The 25,369-nt window shown below is 46.5% G+C and overlaps 1 protein-coding gene across 1 annotated transcript in view; it reads right to left on the reverse strand.

Moving 5' to 3' along the window:
- CASTOR2 (cytosolic arginine sensor for mTORC1 subunit 2) overlaps positions 1 to 18,301 on the reverse strand; it is a 47,261-nt gene extending 28,960 nt beyond the window's left edge. Inside the window, exon 1 of the mRNA XM_081843616.1 lies at positions 17,696 to 18,301. Within this exon, the coding sequence (XP_081699742.1) occupies positions 17,696 to 17,808 (113 nt within the window). The 5' untranslated portion in view covers positions 17,809 to 18,301. The remainder of the gene's footprint in view (positions 1 to 17,695) is intronic.
- Between the last annotated feature and the right edge of the window lie 7,068 nt (positions 18,302 to 25,369).

The following is a 25,369-nucleotide window of genomic DNA, read 5'->3' on the forward strand; positions in this document are numbered from 1 at the left end:
CAACCAGTGGTGTAGCGTGGGGGGTGCAGGGGGGGCCCCGGCTGCACCGGGCGCAACATCTGGGGGTTAGGGGGCGCAAATTACTTGCCTTGCCCCGGGTGCTGACAACCCACACTACGCCACTGGCAACAACACAAGAACATCTCTTTGAGTGATAAAGCTGGAAGCCGCAAAGAGAGACATCCTTGCTCTGTGCCAAACCTAAGCTAGACTTTGGGGCTTCTCTGGAAACAAACACAGAAGCAAGATCTGTTGAGGTGCTTATGGTGTGACACCCTCTAGCCCAGGGGTACACAGCCTAAGGCCCCGGGGGCCGGATGTGGCCCAATCGCCTTCTCAATCTGGCTGGACGGTCCGGGAATCAGTGTGTTTTTACATGAGTAGAATGTGTGCTTTTATTTAAAGTGCATCTCTGGGTTATTTGTGGGGCACAGGAATGTGTTCATTCCCCCCCCCCCAAAAAAAATATAGCCTGGCCCACCACATGGCCTGAGGGACGGTGGACTGGCCCACGGCTGAAAAAGGTTGCTGACCCCTGCTCTTACCTATGCTCAGGTTGTATATATACCTTCTGGAAGAAGATACAGGGTTATAAAGACTAGGACTAGCTGCCTGAGAAACAGTTTCGATCCAAATGCAATTTTGGTTTTAAACACAGTGTAAGGTAGTCTCTATGGGAGTATATTGTATTTAATTATGGGGTATCAGAGTTTTTAGGGGGCTAACCAGGCTGGGATAGCAGGCTTGTTGGTTTTTGAATGTGTGATGTCGATTTTTTCAATTTCGTTGTTCTATATGGGACAATGATAATAAAGATTATCGTATCGTATATGTAAATAACTCCTAAAGATACCATACTCTCCATTGGCCTTCATTCTAAGGAAATCAAACTCTGGAAGAGGGTTTGGAACCCCTGGAGTCTCCCACCAGTTGGGGAGGCATGTAACACAGTGTTTTAACCTTTTTTTTTTTAACATGACCTGGGCACCCAGAAAAGAGGCCTTTGAAGATGATCTCAAGGTCAAGAATGGGAAGAGGCCATTCTTCAGGGAACCCAATCTCCAATCTCCTAAAGGCATTAAAAATGTCAAATCCAGCCAGGAACAGGCAAGGAACCAATACAGATGATGTTACCCTGACATATAGCATGCATCTAGAGATGAGGAATCGTGTGTTCCCTTTTCCAGATTATACTGCTAGTGCTTCTGTCCATTTTCTAGTGTACTTTTCAGCATTTGTTGCATTGTGGAATGAAGGCTTTTTGACCGATACTCTGGCATGTTGCGCTAAATGGCAGTTGCACCAGTGGGCATGGTGAGATACAACAACAAATGACATTGGACAGAGCCCAGAACCAGACTGAAGCTGGTGCAGTCGCTTAAACATTGGCAAGATATGGTTCCAACCTCCTGGTCCCAAACAGCAAGTCCCCTGCTACATTTTGAACTTGCTGTATTCAGTGAATGACTTTTTTTTTTTTAAGGCTTTGCACACAACACATTTGGAACAGTCTAATCTGGAGTTTACCAGAGCATGGATAAATATTAGCTCAGAGAAGCTCAGCTCAGAGTTAGCAGGGTTAGGGAATCTGCTGACGAACCACATAGACGCTGTTCAGGCGTTCTGTCTGAAAGGGGATTTCCCAACACAAGTGGAGAGCAGAGATGGCGCAGTGGGGTGTGCCTCACTCCCACCCCAATGTCCCCACATGAGCCAGCCCTGACCAGGCCATGCTCAGCCTCCCTGCATTTAGTAGGAAGGTCTGAAGTGGTTGCCTCGATGTGGTCATGCTGTTGCCAACTGCAGAAAAAGTGGCTGGGCTCATGAGGCAAATTTAATGCCCATAATGCCACTTTAAAACTGTCATGGAATCACAGAACCACAGCACTGTAGGTTTGGAAGGGATCCCCCTTCCACCCGCATCGTCCAGCCTGGACACTGAAGTCCAGCTTGTGGTCCCCTCCTTGCGAGAAGTGAAGTTACAGGGAACCAGGCAGAGGGACTTCTCAATAGTGGCGCCCGCCCTGTGGAACGCCCTCCTGTCAGATGTCAAGAAAATAAAACCATTACCTGACTTTTAGAAGACATCTGAAGGCAGCCTTGTAATGGGAAGTTTTTAATGTTTGATGTTTTACTGTGTTTGATCTTTTAATTGTTTGGAAGCTGCCCAGAGTGGCTGGGGAAACCCAGTCAGATGGGTCGCACATAACATACCCTCCAACATTTCTCCGATGAAAATAGGGATGTCCCATTCCACAATGATAATTGCACTGTTTATACCCGACACGTCTTACTGGGTTGCCCCCAGCCACTCTGGGCAGCTTTCAACATATATAAAAACATTAAACATTAAAAAACCTTTCCCTTTACAGGAAGGTTATTGGTACGTGGAAGGTGATAGGAAAAGAATTTACTGCTTGAGGGGTGGAATATCAAAGGTCCGCTCCCTTTTTCCCACAGAAAAGACACCTGCACCTGCGATTCTTCCAACAGCTTGCTTATTTTGTGTTGCTGTTGGAGGTGCAACTGAGACACATATTTTGGGTATTGTTTGGCTTTGTTTTTATATACAGTTGTACCATGGAAGTCAAATGCCTTGTGAGTCAAATGCCTTTGCTTCCGAACAACGCAAAGTGAGTGTTCCAGTTTGCAAATGTTCTTCGGAACCCGAACGTCCGACGCAGGTTCCGCAGCTTCTGATTGGTTGCAGGGGTTTCCTGCAGCCAATCGGAAGCTGTGGCTTGGTTTTGGAAGTTGAACGGACTCCCGGAATAGATTCCATTCGACTTCCGAGGTACGGCTGTACCAAAACAGCCATTCACTTTGGAAAGCCATTTTAAGTCGGGCGAGCCAAGGAAAATGGCACACAAACCATTCGTCAAATCAAATGAATATTCCTGTGTCAACTAGAAATCTGTCCAGGAACAACCCACCCTGGGCTAGATGATCACCCTGACAAGTGTTTCCAAGCAAATTCCAAATTTCCTTAGAAGTTACTGGATGCGGGAGATGTTTGGACTGGCTGGCGTGGAAGAGCAGGCATGTAATTAATAGCATGGCAGAGGAAACAGATCTGTATCTTGGAACAGCTGGGCGGCTTGCTTTTTGCAAACTTGGCACATTGAGGGGGAAGCGAGGCAGCCAACTGACTTAGCAATAAAAGAGAGAAGCCCCCCGCCCCCCAATGCCATCCGCAGAGGAGCCTGTAACCCAGTAGGCCGTGAATTCTCCTGAACGCACATCTCCCCTTCTAAATTACTCTTCATAGACTCATAGAGTTGGAAGAGACCACAAGGGTCATCGAGTCCAACCCCCTGCCAAGCAGGAAACACCATCAGAGCACTCCTGACATATGGTTGTCAAGCCTCTGCTTAAAGACCTCCAAAGAAGGAGACTCCACCACACTCCTTGGCAGCAAATTCCACTGTCGAACAGCTCTTACTGTCAGGAAGTTCTTCCTAATGTTTAGGTGGAATCTTCTTTCTTGTAGTTTGGATCCATTGCTCCCTTCTAGAATTTTGCACGCAAGCCAGCCATGTGGTGGACGAGTGTGTGGAGATCCTCATGCACAGTGTGAGGTCTCCTGCTATGGGCGATCTGGTGTCCTCCCTTGACAGTCCTCCACAGCAACCTGCCGTCTGGACTGAGATGCATGAGAGGCTGCACCTGGTGCATAATACCTGAAGGAGTGTCTCCACCCCCATCGTTCTGCCTGGACACTGAGGTCCAGTGCCGAGGGCCTTCTGGTGATTCCCTCACTGCGAGAAGCCAAGTTACAGGGAACCAGGCAGAGGGCCTTCTTGGTAGTGGCACCCGCCCTGTGGAACGCACCCCCACCAGATGTCAAAGAGAAGAACAACTACCAGACTTTTAGAAGATATCTGAAGGCAGCCCTCTTTAGGGAAGCTTTTAATGTTTAATAAGTTGTGTTCTGTTGGAAGCCGCCCAGAGTGGCTGCGGAAACCCAGCCAGATGGGCAGGGTATGTATGTATGTATGTATGTATGTATGTATGTATAAATAAATAATTATTATGTAGCTCCCGGGGTGGTAAATGGAGCAGCTCGATGGGACCATCATGCACCACCAGTCCTGAAGGCCCTGCACCGGTTGCCAGTGAGTTAGTTTCCAGAGTGGTCAACTATCACTCCACCTTCCAAAGGAATTCTGGGAACTGAAGTCCAGTGAGGGGAATAGAAAGGCTTCCAAACAACTGTCAGCACCCTTGGCAAACTACAGTTCCCAGGATTCTTTGCGGGAGGCCCTGACTGTTTGAAGTGGTGTAATAGTGCTTTAAATGTACTGTGCAGATGAGCCACTGTAGATTTTTAAGTCCTGTTCCCCACAAAGAGCTACAGTTTCCAAAGTGGTTTAAACAATCAAGCCCAGAGAATACTGGGAACTCTAGTTCTGTGAGGGGAAACAGGGAACTCCTAACAACTCTTAGCACACTTATTGTACCACAGAGCTCAGGATTCCTTTGGGGAAATCATGACTGCTGGTGCTATAACAGTGCTTTGGATAGAAGGTATGGATGGAAGGTGTTACAAACTACAGCATAAAGCCCGAAATGGCTTAGCATTGTAGAGTAGGAAGGGACCACAAGGGACAATGAAGCTGGATGTTGGAAGATTCAAGACAGGTAAAAGAAAGGACTTCTTCATGCAGTGCCTAGTTAAACTGTGGAACTCCCTCCCACAGTGCGAGGCAGTGATGGCCAACAACTTGGGCGGCCTTAAAAGAGGACTGGGCAAATTCTTGGAGGATTTCTAAAGGCAGGAAGGCTGACATGAAAAAAGAAAAAAAAGGTTTTGGGGTAAGAATGTTAAGCCTTCTCTGTACTTCTTACTGCATTGTTTTAAGATGTGACTCAACCAATCAAGAATGAGCAGCTCCTTCATCCAGCTGCCTGCAGCATGTTGACCAAGTCTCTCAGAATAGTCAATGGGGTGCCTTCCAGAGGTTACTGGACTACAACTCCCATCATCCCTGATCACTGGCCGTGTTGGCTGGAGCTAATGGGACTTGTAGTCCACCCTGAAAGCATCTCTCTGGCTAAGCCTGTCCTAAAGCAAGAACAGAATTTGGTTTAAATCTGGCTAGCGATCCTGGCTTGATAAGGAGGAACAAATCAGGACATCTGGATCTCCCAAGAAGCTGGTTTGCTTCCTGGGTAGATGCTTTCCAGCCAGAGTGCCAGAGCTGTGCACACCAGCACACAGCTTAAGCAAGCGTGGTTTTCTTAAGTCAGTGTTCTTGGTTTATCGCTACAAGTGAAGGTGGCCAAGAAGTGGCTGCTTCCATATGCAGTAGAAACTTACTTAATTAAGCCCCAGGGCTTGGAAGAGACACAGATCCTACAGAGTAAAACTAAAAAGGAGCACAGCCTGCGCATGTTTCACATAACTCAGAGGCGATGTGGAGGGCAGCTCAAAACCAAGGAATGAACAAAATCAACCACCATTCCAAGCCCCACTATTTGTATTTGAGAAGGTTCCAGGCTCTAAGCAACGTCCAAACCACCACACGGTTCACAGGAAGTTAAGCAGGGCGTGCAAGTATGTATTACGGACTACACGAACATGGTGGGAGGCTGGAAAGTCCGATGGCCTGCAAGCTAATTTCAAAAACGCTCTGGGAGCTCTGGCAAGAATGACCTGTCATTTCCCCTTCTGGTTGCTGGGTTGGCGGGAAGAAGGAGGAAGGCAGAGGAAGAAGCAGGGAGAGGAGGAGAGGAAGTGACCGGTAGGGCAGAAGACAGGGAGATCTAGGATAGATTACCGCACTCTGTTATACGTGGGGCTGCCTCTGAAGACTGGATACTTCAGCTGGTGCAAAATTCAGCGGCCAGTTTGCTCACTGAGGAAAGACTGAGCATATAAAGACAATCCTGGCCTGACTGCCATTCTGGGCCCAATTCAAAGTACCGGTTTTGACCTCTAAAGCTATAATAATAATAATAATAATAATAATAAGAAGAAGAAGAAGAAGAAGAAGTTGGCTAGAAGCAATGGGCAGCTTTGCCAATCCCATAAACAAACTCAGTCCCTCCAGCAGCAAAACTCTGGGGGGGGGGGGGAAAGCTTCCCACCCCCAACACAATGGCACAGCCAGCAATATTATATTAAATAATACCGTATCAATCAAATTACAACTCTTCTTAGAATCATAGAACTGTAGAGTTTGGAAGTGATCCTAGTACAGTATCATCTAGTCCAATCTCCTGCAATGCAGGAATATGCAACTGTCCCATACGGGGATCGAACCTGCAAGCTTGGCATTATGAGCACCATGCTCTAACCAACTGAGCCACCTCAATTTCCATGCATCCCCTAAGCATAGAAATGCAGGGGTCCTCATGCTCTACCTGTAGGCAGCCACGTCAACACAAGTGGCAGGAAGGCACAGTTGAGCTGTTTAATGGAGATTTACCAATCCACTTGGAGAAGCAACCCTTGTGCAGCAAACTCTTCCCAAGGGTGGGGCTTGGGGAGGGAGGGAGTGGGGCGAGCTGTTGTGGGGGGGGCGATGCTTGAGGGGGTGAGAGAGGTGCAAAGGAAAGGGGGTTGGTTAGGTGTGGCAAGGGCAAAGGAGTTTGTGGGGTTGAGAAGTGAATCGGATGATAGCCCTTAGTATTATGTACAGGGTGAGTCCTTTAAAAGTGGCCCCATGAATACAGAGTACACATGTTCCACGGGGCCGCTTTTAAAAGACTCACCCTTTACAGTGGTACCTCGGGTTAAGAACTTAATTCATTCCGGAGGTCCATTCTTAACCTGAAACTGTTCTTAACCTGAGGTACCACTTTAGCTAATGGGGCCTCCCGCTGCCACTGCACGATTTCTGTTCTCATCCTGAGGTAAAGTTCTTAACCTGAGGTACTATTTCTGGGTTAGCGGAGTCTGTAACCTGAAGCGTCTGTAACCCAAGGTACCACTGTAGTTTCTAAGTGCATCACCATTAATAGCAATAATAATAATAATAATAATGTCAAAATGATCACAGATGATTTAGCTGAGGTTCCTGCATTGCAGGGGTTGGACTAGATGACCCTGGGGGTGTCCCTTCCAACTCTATGGTTCCATGATTATGGCTGAGTTTCTTTACCCAGTTCCAGTCTCCTTCCACAGCCTGCTGGCAATCTGGGACTTTGGAAGCTCTTCAGTTATTACCTCTATGTGACCCCCCCCTCCCACCCCCCCAATCCTAGTATGTCTTGGCCCTTTGACTCTCTCTTAATGGCCCTGTTTTTCAAGGGGAAGCAAGAACAGGCTGTGCAAAATGATGTTTGTGTCTCTCTCGTTCTTAGCTCGAGAGTCCAGAGTAAACTTATTTGTGGCACAGCTTCTCGGGTCAATATGTGCGAAGTCTTGTGTAAAAGGAGTATTCGGCGCAGGTTAAGTGTGGGTTAGAGAGCAGAGGCAGGAAAGGTGGGAGGAGGTCATCGCAAAAGCTGGTCAAATATGTACTTTGCCTTATGCGCAGAAGAACCCCACAAAAAGGCATTTCAAGGCAGAAAGCCACAACCTTTGGCAGGAGACACACTTGAGCGTTGTCAGCAGCCCTGCTGGACACTTGAGGCAGTTTACTGCCACCCCCCATCCCCCAATCAGCTGCCTTGTTTTCCCATTTTAAATGTGATGTTGAAATCCTAGCATAGGTCGGAGATAAAAACTGACTCGATTTGTTATTTTTGACCTGCTTTCCTTTCAGGAGACATACGGAGCAGCTTTCAATACTAAAAATGATAACATATTAAACTGGAGATAGACTGTTGTCACAAAAAAAATCCCACACAGGCCATGAATTTAAAAGTCATGGTATCTCATGAAGAATCTTGGGAACTGCAGTGTGTTAAGGGTGCTAAGAGGGTTGGGTTTTGTTTTTTTAAGATTCATTCTCCTCACAGAGCTGCAATTTCCGGAGTGGTCAACTATCACTCCGCCTTCCAAAGGAACTCTGGGAACTGAAGTTCTGTGAGGGGAATAGAGGAGTTTCCAAACAACTGTCAGCACCCTTAACAAACTACAATTCCCAGGATTCTTTGCTTCTGTTTAAAGTGGCATAATAGTGCTTTAAATGTACCGTGCAGATGGGCAACTCTATGTTTTTAAGCCCTGTTCCCCGCAAAGAGCTACAGTTTCCAAAGTGGTTTAAGCAATCAAGCCCAGGAAACTCTGGGAACTCTAGTTCTGTGAGGGGAATAGGCAACTCCTAACAACTCTCAGCATGCTTATTGTACCACAGAGCTCAGGATTCCTTCGGGGAAATCATGACTGCTAGTGCTATAACAGTGCTTTAGATGTAAGGTATGGATGCGACCATGGGACGCGGGTGGTGCTGTGGGTTAAACCACAGAGCCTAGGACTTGCTGATCAGGTTGGCGGTTCGAATCCTCGTGACAGGGTGAGCTCCCGTTGCTCGGTCCCTGCTCCTGCCAACCTAGCAGTTCGAAAGCACGTCAAAGTGCAAGTAGATAAATAGGTACCACTCTGGCGTGAAGGTAAACGGCATTTCCGTGTGCTGCTTTGGTTCGCCAGAAGCGGCTTAGTCATGCTGGCCACATGACCCGGAAGTTATACGTTGGCTCGCTTGGCCAATAAAGCGAGATGGGCGCCGCAACCCCAGAGTCAGCCACGACTGGACCTAATGGTCAGGGGTCCCTTTACCTTTATGGATGTGACCAAAGGCAGTGACCAACCAGTGACTTCCCGTCTAAGCCACTTTTGAGGCTGGTGAAAGCTCCCTCTTGCTTGGCAAAGCCCAAGGGCTTGCTGCGTCAATGATTTTCTGATTGAGAAGCATGAATAAAACTTGAATGCAAAAGGGGCCAGTAAGCAACCCAGCCTAATGCTTTCTCGAGTATTTTGGCTGAAAGACCTGCACATACTCTTAAAGCGGTAAGAGATGATGATAAGTTGAATGTCAAGGACGGGCTGGACTCAGAGGATTGGTGGGAGGAACCAGCTGGGGAACCCCCAAGGGAAGAAGTCTCAGAGCCTGGGGAGTGGTGGTGGGACAATGACGGGAGGGAGAAGTCTGGGAAGAGGAGGTGTTGGGAGATGGAGAGGTAACAGGGCTTAGTGAGCAGGGAGAGTCTGTGAAAGAGAGAGGTCCAGAATCAGAGGCAGAAGTGGAGGCTGGAGAAGAAGAGGGCAAGAAGCAGAGATGAGTCAGGCTGCGGAAGAAGCCAGGGAGTCTCCTCCTCCTGCTACCCTCTCCCATGGTCTCCCAGGACCAGAAGAGGTATGAAGATGGAGGAGCAAAGACAGGCAAGGCGAAGAAGTCTCAGATTTCAAGGGAAGGATCCAGGGGAGGAGGAGACTTAGGGAGCAGTGGGAAGGCAGGGACCTTCAGTCCTCACAAGTGTCTCATTGGGGCAAGTCCTACTGGGAAGAGTTGTTGTGCTCACTAGGCCTGAGCTGTTTCTTTGAATAAACAGTTAACTTCACAGATACATTGTGAGTTCTTCCTCACCTGCTCCCAACTCCCACCTTGACAGAAGACAATACTGAGCTAGGTGGACCCAATGGTCTGACGCAGTGGAAGGCTGCTTCCAACAACCCGATGACTAACAGATTTGTTATGGCCGTTGTAATTTAAAAAAGCATTTCCGCCCCACCTCGTGGCTCACAAAGGGCCGTCCGAGGATTCAGGCAGATTTCACCGCACGGAATAGTTCCTCCCGGAGAAGAGCAACAGTAGAAGCTAAAACAATAAGTGATATAAACTCCTTGGAATTTCAGATCTTGGTAGCTAATGAGTCACTTGTTTCGGAGAGATGCATTTGTGGCAGGCAGGCGCAATGAGGCTGTCAGAATATTATGACATTTCTGCACATCAGACAGACGCGTTGAGTGGCTAACATTTTACAACTACGTTTTCCTTGGGTCCAGAGGAAACCCATTGAACTTAATGAACATGACGAATGTAGGTCCATTAATTTCAACGGGTCTACTCTCGAGGCAACATCCACACTATTCATTTAAAACATTATGATACCGCTTTAAACAAGCACCCTGGGGACTTTTGCTTGTTACAGGGGCTGAGATTTATTAGGAGACCCTTGTTTGTTTAGGAGACCCTACAATTCTCAACCATCAATCCGTCTTTTGAGAGTTGCAGTTCTGGGAAGGGAACACGGGTCTCCTAACACCTGTCAGCACCCTCAACAAACTACACCTCCCAGGATTCTTTGGAGGGAGCCCTGACCGTTTAAAGTGGAATAGTAGTGTTTTAAATTTATAGTGCAGATGGGCCATCGTCCCTATTTTCATCGGAGAAATTTGGAAGGGTATGCAAACCCCGTGGGAGGAAAGCTGAACCCCAAAGTAGGAGAGCTTCATTAATGGAGGCTGCACCCAGACACCACATGCTTAATTACATGGTGTGGATGTAACCAGATAAGTAAAAATGGGAGAGGAAAAGGCACAATAAAGGACAACAGGGAGAGGAAGAATACTGACGGGGGGGGGGCGTTCAAAATGTAATCGCTGCAATATCTCCTCATCTGCCACCTCACTTTTTATTGTGCAAATTCTCTGAATTCCAAGCCAGGATAAACCAAAGTCGACAGCCTGGATTATACAGATTAAGGAAATGCACTTGCTGGGTTTTGCTTCTGCTAGTTGGGGGGGGGGGGTGAGAAAGAACTCTCAGATACTCAAGCCTTTGCTCCGCTGGAAGCTGTGTCTTCATGGTCTCCAGCATTTTCCCCACAGCGAAAGGGGCTAGCAAAAGACAGAAAGCTATTATAGAATTGTAGAGTTGGAAGGAGGGACCCCGAGGGTCATCTAGTCCAACCCCCAGCAATGCAGGAATTGCAACTAGAGAATCCTTCTGCTTATAAACCTCCAAGGAAGGAAGAGTCCAGCACCTCTTGTGGGAGTCTGTTCCACTGTCAAAACAGCTCTTACCCTCAGAAAATTCTTACTGATGTTTAGTCGAAAATCCCCTTTCTTGGAACTTAAAGCCACTGGTTCGAGTCCTACCCTCCAGATTAGGAGAAAACAAGCTTTCTCCATCTTCCATGTGACGGCCCTTCAGATATTTGAAGATGGTGATCCTATCTCCTCTTTTCCAGGCTAAACATACCCAGCTCGGCTCCTTCAACCATTCCTCATATGGCTTAGTTTCCAGACCCTTGATCATCTTGGTCGCCCTCCTCTGCACACGTTTCACCTTGTCAACATCCTTCTTAAAACTGTGATGCCCAGAAATGGACTCAGTACTCCAGGTGTGTTCTAACCAAGGAAGAAGAGAGTGGGATTATTACTTCCCTTGATCTACATTCTAGACACTGTACTTCTGTTGATTCAGCCTAGGATAGCATTAACCAAGAATAGCATTAGCATTCATGGATTCCCGCAAATAATCCTGAGAACTGCAGTTTGTTTAAGGTGGTGAGAGTTGTGAGTTGACCCCTCAAAGAGTTACAATTCCCAGAGTGGTTTAACAATCAATTCCTCTTCCCAGGGAATCCTGGGAACTGGAGCTTTGTGAGGGGAATGGTGGTCCCCTAACAACACCCTTTACAAACTACAGTTCCCAGGACTCTTTTGGGGGTAAGCAGTATCATAGTGCTTTAAATTCATAGTGCAGAAGGTACTAAGTTGCAAAGGTGCTGCGGAATAGTGTAACTTGCCTGTAACTTTAAAAAATGCATTGGATTTATAGTTAAGACTTTTGCTATTCCCTACTGACTTACTTCGGGACACGGGTGGCGCTGTGGATAAAACCACAGAGCCTAGGACTTGCCGATCAGAAGGTCGGCGGTTCGAATCCCCGTGACGGGGTGAGCTCCCGTTTCTCGGCCCCTGCTCCTGCAGTTCGAAAGCACGTCAAAGTGCAAGTAGATAAATAGGTACCGCTCTGGCGGGAAGGTAAATGGCGTTTCCATGCGCTGGTCTGATTCGCCAGAAGCGGCTTAGTCATGCTGGCCACATGACCCGGAAACTGTACGCCGGTTCCCTCGGCCAATAAAGTGAGATGAGCGCCGCAGCCCCAGAGTTGGCCACAACTTACGTCAACACAACTTCTCAACAAAGAATGGGGAGATTATGGCTTTGAGTGAGAAACATTTAAAAATGGTGACAGGGTTTAGGAGATATTTTTTTAAAAAATAAAATAAAAAGGATCCTTTCTTTGGTTTGCCCCAAAGTGTGCCATAACAGTCACCACTTTCTCGGCTTCTGGAATGGCAAATGGGAAGGAGAGAAAGCAGCTGATTATAGCTTGGCGTGGGCAGGACTTACTGCTTGGGCGACATAGTTGCCGATCTCCATTCTGCAAAAATGAATTTCCACATCTTAATCCTAAACCTACTTATTTGCAAGTATGAAGACTGAGCGGGATGAAGGTGGTGACCTATTTTTAGGGGAGGAGCTCTAGCAAGAGATCAGGATCTGGGGTTCAGGTTAACAGAGTGTTCCTAAGCATGTGCAAAGTCCCTCTCATTCAACAAGGATGCATTGTTACCTTACAGGAGCCGATTTGTGCTTCTGGTGTGTTTAAACTCAACAAATCTCACTGTAGGCAAAAAACGCCTGCTATAATAATAATAATAATAATAATAATAATAATAATAATAATAGTTTATTGCCCACCCTTTACCCTAAGGCAACAGGGCGGGTCACAACAATTTAAAATATAACATTAAAAACAGTTTAAAACGAATTACAATCACAAGAATTGGGTGGCTCCTAAAAATACACATCTCAAGTGCATGAGAAGGCCATTCACCCAGCAGTTTCCAGAAATTAACCAACACGATCTCAGTGTTTGATCGCACAAGTAGGACACAGGTGTGCTCTGTTTGGATGTTACCATAGAAGGCAATTGTAGCACAAGTGGTTGAGAGTCAGCATGGCATTGCCAAGGCTGGGCTATGGGCAGAGTCATAGAATTGTAGAGTTGGAAGGGACCACAAGGACAGCATTTGAAATTAGCTGAGTGCAGGGCACGTTTTGAGAAGGGCAACTGGCCTTTTTTGCGAGGCAGTGGAGGTGTTTGGTTGCCAGGTTTGGCACCTAACATCTCCATCTGGCTGGCGGGCGGGTATGGCTGTGATGCCGCTCCAGTCAGCTGGCCTGCGGGGCAGTGCAGCAGCAAGAGACACACGCATCTTTTGTTGCCACAGTGCCCTGCGGATCCCCTGGCTCACAAAGCACCAAAAGAGGCACACCTTCTGGTGCTGTGCAAGCCAGGTGATTCGCACACATGCATATCTTTTGCTGCTGCGCTGCCCCACAGACCATTTGCTTTGTAATTTGGTTTTTTTAGAAAATGCAGCTAGACATATTGCTGTGATGACCATATGCTAGCTTTAAGGTGCCACCTGGCTCCTAGATTTTATATCTCAGTTTCTAACCCTGCACAAGGGTCATCTACTCCAACCCCCTGCAATGCAGGCACGTTTGGCCCAATGTGGGGCTCGAACCCATGGCCCCAAGTTTAAGAGTCTTATGCTCTACCAACTGAGAAGCCCAAGGTGGGGCAGAATCAAGGAAGCAGGAACCGTGAGACAAGTCACTAGTCAGGACTGGAATCCACGTGATCAAGACAGAACAAAGAAGATCAAAGAACAACAAAGGATCCAGAAACACACTCAGGAACATCTTGATGCTCAAGCAGTGCTCAAGTGAAACAGGAAGTCCCCTTCTGCATTCCTTCCTCTCCAAGAGAATCCAATGGCCAGTCTGGGTGGGCGGAGTCAATCTAGGGCCAGAAGCCGCTGCCTGCAATTCAGTGGCTCGTCACATGGGGCAGACATACGCGGATCCTACAACTCTCTTCCATAATAGCACCCACACTGTCCAACAAGCGCAGGCCAACACCAGACGTTCAAAGCACACTCAGTACACAATTGAAGGAAATGTTTCCCCCCCAAAGTACCTGGGAGCTGCAGCTTGTTGAGGAATTACATCTTTGGGAGGGGAAACTGCAGTTCCCAGGATTCTTTGGGGATGCCTCAAATGTATGGTAAGGTAAAGGGACCCCTGACCATTAGGTCCAGTCCAGAGATAGCTTCTGGGTCATGTGGTCAGCATGACTAAGTCGCTTCTGGCGAACCAGAGCAGCACACGGAAACGCCGTTTACCTTCCCGCTGAGCGGTACCTATTTATCTACTTGCACTTTGACGTGCTTTTGAACTGCTAGGTTGGTAGGAGCAGGGACCAAGCAACGGGAGCTCACCCCGTCGTGGGGATTCGAACCGCCGACCTTCTGATCGCAAGTCCTAGGCTCTTGGTTTAACCCACAGCGCCACCCGTGTCCCTTAAGTATGGTATGACCCATTATTGTCTTACTCAGCCACAGTGTCTCACCGCAGGACTTGGACCATTTCTTAAGGCCAAACCACACGTGCGCATGTTTATTCAACACACACACTTGCCAATTCAGCAATAAATTGGGGATAGTATATTGGGGGGCGAGGAGGGGAGCAAATGGCAGCATCTGATACCAGGAGTGAATAGTCAGAGAAAAAGCACCTTAAAGTATTTGGCAGTGTTGGTCAGACAAGGTAGGAATTAAGGGGCAAACTCTGCAGCCATCTTGGCTGTCAGTCCTGGAAGACCTGCTTCCTGCCTTGCAGGCCTTTCTTTCCCCACCTGGCCTGGGAGGGTAGGACCCGGACTGACTCCAACTACAGAAGCTGAGGTTGCTGAACGGACTCTTGGGCTGAGGTGTTGTTTGTCAGTTGTTGTTTGTTTCACTGCTGCTGTTGTTGTTGTTGGTTTTTTTTTGCATCTATATTTGTGATTTGTATGGAAACTGTCCAGTTAGGTTGTGTATTTTTTAAAAATGTTTTATTTATTGTTTATGACTACTTTTACAAAGCAGCTTACAGCATGAAAGAAACGACATAACTGCAATGTAAAAGTAGTCATGCTTCTGTAGTTGGAGTCAGTCCGGGTCCTACCCTCCCAGGCCAGGTGGGGAAAGAAAGGCCTGCAAGGCAGGAAGCAGGTCGTCCAGGACTGACAGCCATATCTATGTATGTATGCTCCTGCTTCCATACTTCTCGGTTGAAAGTTAACATGTGCCACAATCCAGAATTATATTCAAACCAGGGAGCATGCACTTCCAGGTGTGGGGGACCCTTCACCCTCCAGATGTTGCTGAACCACATCTCCCATCAGGCCTAGCAAGGATGGCCAATGGCCAGGGATGATGGGAGTTGTAGTTCAGAAGCATTTGGAGAGCCAAGGGTTCTGCTTGCCTGCCTTAACCCAAAAGGATTGTGGCAAGGCTGAAAGAGTCTGGATTGAAGAAATGTAAGGGAATACCTCCCCTAAAACAAAACAACTCAAAAGATTGCTAGTCAGTCTAAATGAAGAGTGGAATTTGTCCCCCATTGTCAAAATATGAAACTATCAAGGACTAGCGCCTTCCAACAATCAGGGTTATCATGGTATAAAAATTTCCTAGGAGCTTGCAAACGAGTTGTGAACTCTGTACTACTTATCCTTAATCAGTAATAATACTTAATATGTATGCTTCTTTAAAAACAAGAAAACAAAGGAGAGCATTCAAAAAGGATGAAACACACCCACCCGCCAACAAACTGAAATGGTACGTCCCAAAATGCTACTGGCCAATTTATGCATCCAGCAGAATCCAAGTGGCAAAGCAGCAGTTCCTGGCTGTACCACATCAGACTGCAGGTGGGTTTGTTTTGTGTTTTCCATTTTGGAGGGGGAGGGAATCTCCCTGCAGAGAGAGAAGTAGCATGTCAGGAAAAAGCTTTCAGCTTTGCCTTATATATATGGAACAGGCAAGCTTCACTGGAAGTGGTGTAGCCCAGGAAGTGTTTAAACACTTGGTTTTGCTCACTGAACTTTCGGCAATAGGTCCAATGCTGTTGAGAGCATCACTGGCAGTGGGGAGAGTGGTACATGACTCCTGCCGTGTAAGTAACAGGCCATTTTGTGGCAGGTGGTAACAATTCTTCACAAAGAGGCTGGTCATGGCATATGAATCCAACTCTTTTTTTTTTTTTAATGGAAGCTTTTCCAGGATTTCTGCAATGTGTTAATCACAGATACAATAGAACTTTGTGCTCCGGTGTAAAGCCCACATTTTAGGACAAGAAGGAATTAAAGGTTATCGGTGACATCTGAAAAGCCTTTGGGATTCCTCCCAAAAGTGCCACAATTAACAATGCAACAAAAGGGAATCTGTCACCATCCATTGGGCGGCGGGGGGGGGGGGGAGAGAGAGAGAAAGAACGGAACTCAATGTTTAAAAATAATTGTGTTGCGTTTTAACTGCAAACAAGTTGAAATGTAAACAAGCTGTAAACAAGGTAAAGACAGATAACGTTACACAGCAAACATTGTCAACTGCCAAGCCACAAATCAGGGGGACATTTCAAAGCAATGAAGTTTAAACTTGAGATAAGGGACAGTAATCAAATTAAATGGCAAACATGCCCATTCATTCAGCCACACTATTAAGGTGGGGTGGGCGGGGTGGGGGTAGAGAAACATGTCCTTCCCCTTCATTTTCAATCTGCAATTCAATTTTAAAACAAATACACACACACACAAACAATTTATTAGCAGTTTCCCCTGGGCCCCAGGAGTGCTTGGTTATTAAAACTGGTTTCTGAAGTGGATTCCAAGCAGCAATGCAAAAACACTCAATTCCAAACCAAGAGTGGAGTTTAGGAATTATTTCTCTTAACCCCCATCTCTGCTCTATCTGCAATACGGAGGGGGGGGGCGGGGGGGGCGGAGGCAGCACTCAACCCTCTATTTACAATATATTTGCAATTCAAATTGTGTCCATCCAAGAAGCACTGGTATTGAGTGTGTGTGGTGAGGAAGGGGGCGGGTGGCTATTCACTTTACTTCTCGGTAAACATAATAATCCAGTCTTAAAAACAACAACAACAACAGCAACTCGATATATTCACGGATCGGGAACCTTTGACTTCATTTCTCCCCCGCCTTCATTTTCCAAAAAGACAGGAAGAAAGAAAAATATGAACAACATGATGTTGCAGGAAACCCACGAAAGTCGCCTCTTGCATACTTAGCAATAAACGTACCTTTTTGACTAAACGCTACATGGTCTTAACTGCTAGCACAATTCTGTGCACAGAAAATAAAAACACACATACGCACCAATACAGCCCTCCTCTGCCCCCTCCTCCCCTCTTCAGGGCTGCTCTTTGTTGTTCTGACCGAGTCCTTAGTTTTTCTTTTTGGGGGGTGGGGAACCCCCCCCCCACTTAACCCTCGGTTTATTCACTTTTTATAAAACACACACCGCCGCCTAAACTTAGCAATGCACGCGAAGAAAACCCCTGCCGGCAGCTGTTTAAATCCATCAGCATCTTTTAAAGCAGATTTGGGGTTTTTTCTTTTAAAAAAGACTATATGGGGGGAGGGGAAGAAGGGGGCGTGTTTGTGCAGAAACTCACAAAAAAATAAAACGAAAAGCTCTCGCTGGACCGTCGAAACCATTTAAGGATAGCAATAGGAAAAGAAGTGGGGGGTGATCGCGGGGGGGGGGGTTGACCCATTAACCCTAACCCTCCCCACAACCTTGATTCCTGTATGGGAATTAGTCAAGCCCCTGCCGCCGCCCCCCCTTTACAGCAGTGCTTCGTCTCGTTGGCCTCTTGTTAAAGCTGGCAAGGCTGCTGAGCAACACCCCCCCCCCCGTGAAAAAGGGGGTCCCCCGTTACCTGGTCTTGGAGGAGAGAAAAGCTAGCTTGATCAGCCCGTAGGTAAACAACTGGATTCTCTCCTTGGAGACACTAGCTACTTTTAGTCGGTGCTCTAAAATGTGCAATTCCATCTTTTCCTCTTTTTCATTTGTAGTTCATCAGTTTTGGGAGCCTCTTGTTTGTTGCCTGGGAGGTTTCGGGGGGTGGGGAGGAGCAGGAGGAGGAGGAGGAAGATGGGGGGTGTCTTCCTCTTTGTCCGAAAGGGGTATTTTCCCACCCTCTTCCTTTTACGTCTCCAACGCAGGCAGAGAGTGGAGGAGGAGGAGGAGGAAAATAATGACTTTGAAAAAGGGATGGAAGAAGAAGAAGAAGAAGAAGAAGATATTATTTGTCATGGAATTAACAAGGCGGTGGGTTGCAGGGGTGGGGGGAGAGGGAAGATTTTTGCTAACTAAAGAAGAAGTGGCGCTGATGGAGGGAGAGAAAAGAAAGAAGCAAAGCCAACAAAAAAAAGAAAGAAAAGAAAGAAAGCAAAAAAGAGGAGGGGAGAAAAGAACAGCTGAAGCTGGAAGGAGAGGGGAGAGCTTCAGAGCGCAGAAAAAGCGGCTGCTGTTTCAATGTAACAAACAACTTGCCAGTCAAACGGGCCCGCAAGTGAGCATGCGCAGGAGCGCGGAGCATTCTGGGAGGTGTAGTCCAGAGGGCGGAGCACGGATCAGGAGTAGGGGGTTTTGCCTTGTTTATTTTTTAAGGACTCCCCCCCCCCCCAGGTGCTTCCAAAATAAAAGAGTCCTTGGCGAGGCGTCCGGGTGCCTTGCAAACAGAGACTATTCTTTCAGCTGATCTTATTGCCTTTTATGGGTACGAAGCTTTTCAAATGATACCACGATTTAGAATGGAATGTTGTTGTTGTTTAGTCGTTTAGTTGTGTCCGACTCTTCGTGACCCCATGGACCAGAGCACGCAAGGCACTTCTGTCTTCCACTGCCTCCCGCAGTTTGGTCAAACTCATGCTGGTAGCTTCAAGAACACTATCCAACCATCTCCTCTGTCGTCCCCTTCTCCTTGTGCCCTCCATCTTCCCCAACATCAGGGTCTTTTCCAGGGAGTCTTCTCTTTTCATGAGGTGGCCAAAGTATTGGATCTGTCCTTCAGGATCTGTCCTTCCAGTGAGCACTCAGGGCTGATTTCCTTAAGAATGGAGAGGTTGGTGGATCTTCTTGCAGTCCATGGGACTCTCAAGAGTCTCCTCCAACACCATAATTCAAAAGCATCAATTCTTTGGCGACCAGCCTTCTTTATGGTCCAGCTCTCACTTCCATACATCACTACTGGAAAAACCATAGCTTTAACTATATGGACCTTTGTTGGCAAGGTGATGTCTCTGCTTTTTAAGATGCTGTCTAGGTTTGTCATTGCTTTTCTCCCAAGAAGCAGGCGTCTTTTAATTTCATGACTGCTGTCACCATCTGCAGTGATCATGGAACCCAAGAAAGTAAAATCTTTCACTGCCTCCATTTCTTCCCCTTCTATTTGTCAGGATTTGATGGGACCAGTGGCCATGATCTTTGGTTTTTTTGATGTTGAGCTTCAGACCATATTTTGTGCTCTCCTCTTTCACCCTCAATAAAAGGTTCTTTAATTCCTCCTCACTTTCTGCCATCAAGGTTGTGTCATCTGCATATCTGAGGTTGTTGATATTTCTTCCGGCAATCTTAATTCCGGCTTGGGATTCATCCAGCCCAGCCTTTTGCATGATGAATTCTGCATATAAGTTAAATAAGCAGGGAGACAATATAGAATGGAATACGATCTGCAAAACACGTTTTTATGAAGTGATTGCCGCGGAGGAGAGAGGCAGGTGGGGCTTGTCCACCTAGGAAGGTAGCCTGTCTTCTTGGAGAAGGAAAACTCTGATCCTCCTCTGCCTTGCAGCTCTATTCATTGGTGAGAAAGGCTTCCGGAGCAAACCCTGAGGAGCAATCGGATGCCTTGCGGGACATCTTCAGGAGAAGAAAAGGCTAAGGAGTAGACCCTACACAAATCCAGAGTGGAGTCTGTTAAGTTGTGGGTGAAGATATCAGACGACACAGCGATTCTTCAGACAGCTCTTGTTTATTCAAGGCCAGAACAGAACTAGGCTGAAGGGTTCAGCCAACCTGCTTATATAGATCTCAACTACAAAGCAACAGTAACAACTTTCTGTAACTATCCAATCACTGAACATCACTTTCAATTCCTTATTTGCATATGCAGACCTGAGTGAGTACTATCTACAGTATCCCCCCTGCTGGCCCACGGTGAGAACTTCGGTACATAACAGAGTCCCTAAGATGGTTGGATGGTGCCTTGTGCGCCTCCTTCCGACAACTCCTGCAGCCAAGCTGGTGCCAAATGTATTGCTCTGCTTTCCTTTGAACCACATCAGCAAGGTTGAGAGAAGGGTCTTGTCATCTGGGCAGCCCAGGACCTCCATACACACTGCCCAGGTTTGCGTTCTGGAGAAGTCACTTTGGTGCTTCTAACGTGCCAAAAAGAATGTGGGAGGCAGCGGTTACGAGCTACCAGTCTTTGCAGCCACAGCTGCCGCTGTGATTCCCTAGTGCAGAGCTTTCTAAACTGTGTGTCCTGATACGTTAGTGTGTCGACTGCAGTGTGTGGGTGTGTTGCACAAATGCTTGCCGTGCTCATCCCGGGGCAGGAAAGGGGTTAGTTTAACCTCTGGTTTGCTAGTAAAACTGAATTACTGTCACAAAACAATGCATGTCTAAAAAAGCATGTCAGCAACATGAAAAGTTGGGAAAGCTCCGCTAGCGATTTGACCTTCGGCGGTGCACTCCATTGTCTTTCAAAACAGATGAGTGCCATAATAGAAGGGACATTTTTTCATAGGTGGTGGGATTGTAAAATTATAAAGAAATAGTGGGGAATGATCTATAAAGAAATGAAGAAGTTTAAAATAACCTTTGTCACCCAGAAGCTTTCCTACCAGGTATTACAGGAGTGGACTTACCAAAATCACAAAAGAATTTGTTTATATATGCAACTATGGCTGCACGGACTTTATTAGCACAACATTGGAAGGAAGAAGGTGTCCCAGCTAAAGAAGACTGGCAAGTTAAATTAATGGAATATGCTGAAACGGCAAAATTGACAACGAGGAAGAGACAACAACAAATTTAAGGAAGAATGGAAGATGTTTATTGCATATTTACAGAAGCATTGTACACAGGTTAATACATTGTTGTTGTTTAGTCGTTTAGTCATGTCCGACTCTTTGTGACCCCATGGACCAGAGCACACCAGGCACTCCTATCTTCATTTTATATGCCTGTTGTCTTTGTTATCATTGTTAATACATTAGCAGGGTTTTAAGAGTACTTGTAATTTTGTTATTAATGGATAACAGGTAATTTAAATAGGTTCAAAATTTAAAGATGGACATGCAGTATGTTGATAAATAATAGAACCAAGGAAGGGACAACTAGAGGGAAGTCAATTTGTTTTGTTGTTGTTGTTGTTTTTATTTTTGTTATTTTTGGAAAATTAATAAAATGTTATCAAAAAAAAAAAAAAGAAAAGAAAAGAAAAGAAAAAGAAAAAGAAAAGAGACAGATGGATGCCAACAACATGGAGGAGAGGGCTACTGATAACTACGAACCACAATGGCTAGGCTCTGCCACCACACCTGGGGGCAGCAATGCTTCTGAATACCAGTTGTGGAAAACCACAAGAGGGGTGTGTGCTCATGGGCTCGAATCCTGCTCTCTGCTTTCCCACAAGCATCTGTTCAACCACTGTGAGAACAAGATGCTGGGCTAGAGGGTCATTGGCCAGATCCAGAAGGTTCTTCTTGTTAAGTTGTGGGTGAACATATCAGACAACACAGCGATTATTCAGTATCCCCCTGCTGGCCCAGGGTGAGAACTTCAGTCCATAACACTTCTTATGTTTTTAAGTTAGTATAAAGCTTTGGAATGGGTCTTTGGTTGTAGTTTTTTTGGAGAATTTGTGAACGGAATGAAGCTCCACCGTTCCCCTGAGTTATGCCTCAGTCCAAGCCATGGGTAGGCAAACTAAGGCCTGGGGGCCAGATCCGCCTTCTAAATCTGGCCTGCGGATGGTCCGCGAATCAGCATGTTTTTACATGAGTAGAATGTGTCCTTTTATTTAAAATGCATCTGTGGGTTATTTGTGGCAGTTGGTCCCAAAGAACTTACTGAGTAGTAGATTGTCACTTCCTGTGGGTCAGCCCCACAACAACAAAACACACAAACACCCACATCTGACATTTTGGTTTGGGGCTCGGGACAGGGGAGGGTGTGTGTGTGACAAAAGCACAGGACGTGCCTTTTAGACACAAATGGCTGCCATTGCAATGTTTACACCCCCTCTGCCTTTTTGTAAAGGACTTTTGTGGAGAGATCTTTCAGCTGGCCGAGTGGAAGACGAAACCCGACGCTTCATTCGAATACCACCGGCAATGAAGTTGGGAGGTGGGTGGAGAGGAATATGGAGAAAGCATTTTATTTATTTATTTTCGCCTCGGGTCTGTGCCAGCTTCTCTCGCCTGCTCTGGAAATTTCAGCCGTGCTGAGTTAGGTGTGTTCTTGGAAAGAAAGCTACTTCTCTATGGTCAACATCACTTGAGCTCCTGTACTGTAGGAGGGACGTGACAGCAGACTCCCACACGGTACAGTGGTACCTCGGGTTAAGTACTTAATTCGTTCCGGAGGTCCGTTCTTAACCTGAAACTGTTCTTAACCTGAAGCACCACTTTAGCTAATGGGGACTCCTGCTGCCGCTGCACCACCAGAGCATGATTTCTGTTCTCATCCTGAAGCAAAGTTCTTAACTTGAGGTACTATTTCTGGGTGAGCGGAGTCTGTAACCTGAAGCGTATGTAACCCGAGGTACCACTGTACATTTAAAGCACATTTCCCCCCGAGAACTGAAGCTTACCCGCCACAGAGCTACAATTCCCAGCACCCTTACCAATCTACAGTTCCCAGGATTCCTTGCGGAGGAGTGTGCTTTATATATGTGGTGTGTGTGCAACTTTGGAGGCATGTTGAGTTTAGAATTGTGGGACCAGTTTTATGCTACTGAAGGTAATGGGGCCCTTTATATGTCCAGCTATTCTTTGTCAACAACAAATTGTCACTTTTTGTGTGTTGAATATATGCTATATGGTAATTTATGGGCCTAATAGGTATCGAAAGCCATTTGCACGTAACAAAATATGTATTTTATCAAAGTAATTGATATTATAAATGAGCAAACCAATGATACTTTAGAGAGTAGGCTAGCAGGCTTACATCACAGGAGCCTACACGACACAAAACCCTGTTGCTGTATGTAGGTTTTATTTTATTTGTTTTTTATCTTACATTTTGGAAACGTACATCCAGGTTTTTTTCCCCTTTAAATTTTTTGGGGGCCTCCAAGAGAGTGGGTGCCCCTAAGCTATAGCTTGTTTAGCTTATACGTAAATCCGGCACTGGTTTTATCCAACTCCCTCCCAGCTGAAATCAGACAAGCCTTTTCTCTGTTGTATATCCAGCACCTACTGAAAACTTTGTAAAAAACAACAACCCAGCAGTCATTTAAACTGAATTCCAATGTCATAATTTTATTTTCACCGTACTGACTTTTTGTACACCACTTAGAGGCGGTGTAACAGCACAACACGCAAGGATCTTCCCATTGCTTCCAACTTTTCTAGACGGAGCAAAAAGCTTCTGTTTTGTGGTTGCGCCTGGCAGCAGCAAGCCTTCAAACTGGAAGCCAAATGCATTGTGGGTTCAACTTCCATGGCTTTGTCTTTTCACCTTTCATGCTGTAATTCCTTTCAATGAACTCTGTTTCGCTCTTGTCGCTTCAGTCACGCCTTGGGAGTCTTTTGGAATGATCGCAGCCTGTGCGTTTTGGAGGAATTGTGTACCGATCGTTTGCAATGGAGGAAGGACAAATAATATATAATCATGTTTAGGAAGCTGAAAAGTGAGATTTGTGTTTTGGTTTTTTTTATTTTAAAAAATACCCTAGTATAGTGGTACCTCGGGTTACAGATGCTTCAGGTTACAGAAGCTTCAGGTTACAGACTCCGCTAACCCAGAAATAGTACCTCGGGTTAAGAACTTTACCTCAGGATGAGAACAGAAATCGCGTGGCAGCAATGGGAGGCCCCATTAGCTAAAGTGGTACCTCAGGTTAAGAATGGTTTCAGGTTAAGAACAGACCTCCAGAACGAACTAAGTTCTTAACCTGAGGTACCACTGTACAAATATAGTATTTAGAAAGGAAATGCCTCTTGCTAAAACCCCAATGCCAAACAAACATCCCTGACAACTGAGCTTAATGTATGTTGCCTAGAAAACAAACGAATTAAAAGCCAGTTTAAAAGCAGGCCTGGTGCCAAAGAAGGCCATCTAAAAATAATGGAACAGAACTCCAGTTTTTGACTGCCAGAACAGAGGCCAAGTCTAACTCCAGGGCAGGGTTACTGTTACTATTGTTCCTCTAGGATAACATTTTTGGAATGGTTCAGTTCATCAATAACACAATAAATCACCCAGGCCAGTGAACTCAACACTCTATTCAAGGGAGCCAACCACAGCTCTGGCCTAGTGATCTCAGTAACCACCCTCTGTTCTGCCCATTTCATTTTTGTGTGAGGAGACCAAGGAGGGGGGCAGCTGGTCGCAGCAGAAGGGGAAGACTCCCTGGATTCTTCAGAGGGGTGGAGCCTCTCTGTTTCCTGGCTCCACCCCTCTCCAGCCCCTGCTTCTGCCTCGGAGTCTGAACTGCTCTCTGTCGCAGCCTCTTCCCATCCACTAAATCCTGCCACCACTTCTGCTTCTGATGCCTCCTCCTCCTCCCTCTACTCTCTCTGACCACTCATTGTCATCCCACCAACAATCCCCGGGCTTAAAGCTTTATTCCCTGGCTGGTGCCTCCCACCATCCCTCTGTCTCCAGCCAGTCCACAACAACGGTGGAAGTCAAATCAACCTTACTCAATGGTTGAAGTGGGAATCAAAGTGAGTTGGGGTGGGGAAAACGGCCTTTTCTGAATCAGGCAGAAGCCCAGGAGAAGTGGTGGACTTTGGACTCTCAAATTTCAGCAGCACCCTCTGCGACTCTAAAATTCAGCGTGCCTCTGCCTCTCACGCTCTGTTCGTGCTACCCTAAAACCACCTCTGCCAGGAGACAGTCTGTGCCATTTCTTCCCTAGGGGTGGGAGGAGACCAGCAACTACCAAGAGGGCTCCTTTTCTGTTCTTAACACCAGGGAAAGAGGCCATATTTCAGATACTGGGGCTGCCAGGAGGAGCTGCTCCACTTCAAAATTTACAATGACTACTTGGTGTCCCTTTTCTTGTGTCCTACACGCTCATCTCCACTCAGCCAGAATAGGACAAGAAATCACACAGGGTTTTGCTTCTACCCCCCTCCATCCCCCCCACAATGGCTCTGTTTGCATGCATCATAGAGTTGGAAGGGACCCCAAGGACCATCTAGTCCAACTCCCTGCAATGCAGGAATCTCAGCTGAAGCATCCATGAGAGATGGCCATCCAACGTCTGCTTAAAAACCTCCAAGGAAGGAGAGTCCACCACCTTTTGAGGGTGTCTGTTCCACTGCTGAACAGCTCTTACTGTCAGAAAGTGTTTCCTAATGTTTAGTTGGAA

This window comes from Podarcis erhardii, assembly GCF_964252035.2.
Source record: "Podarcis erhardii genome assembly, chromosome: 16".
NCBI lineage: Eukaryota > Metazoa > Chordata > Lepidosauria > Squamata > Lacertidae > Podarcis > Podarcis erhardii.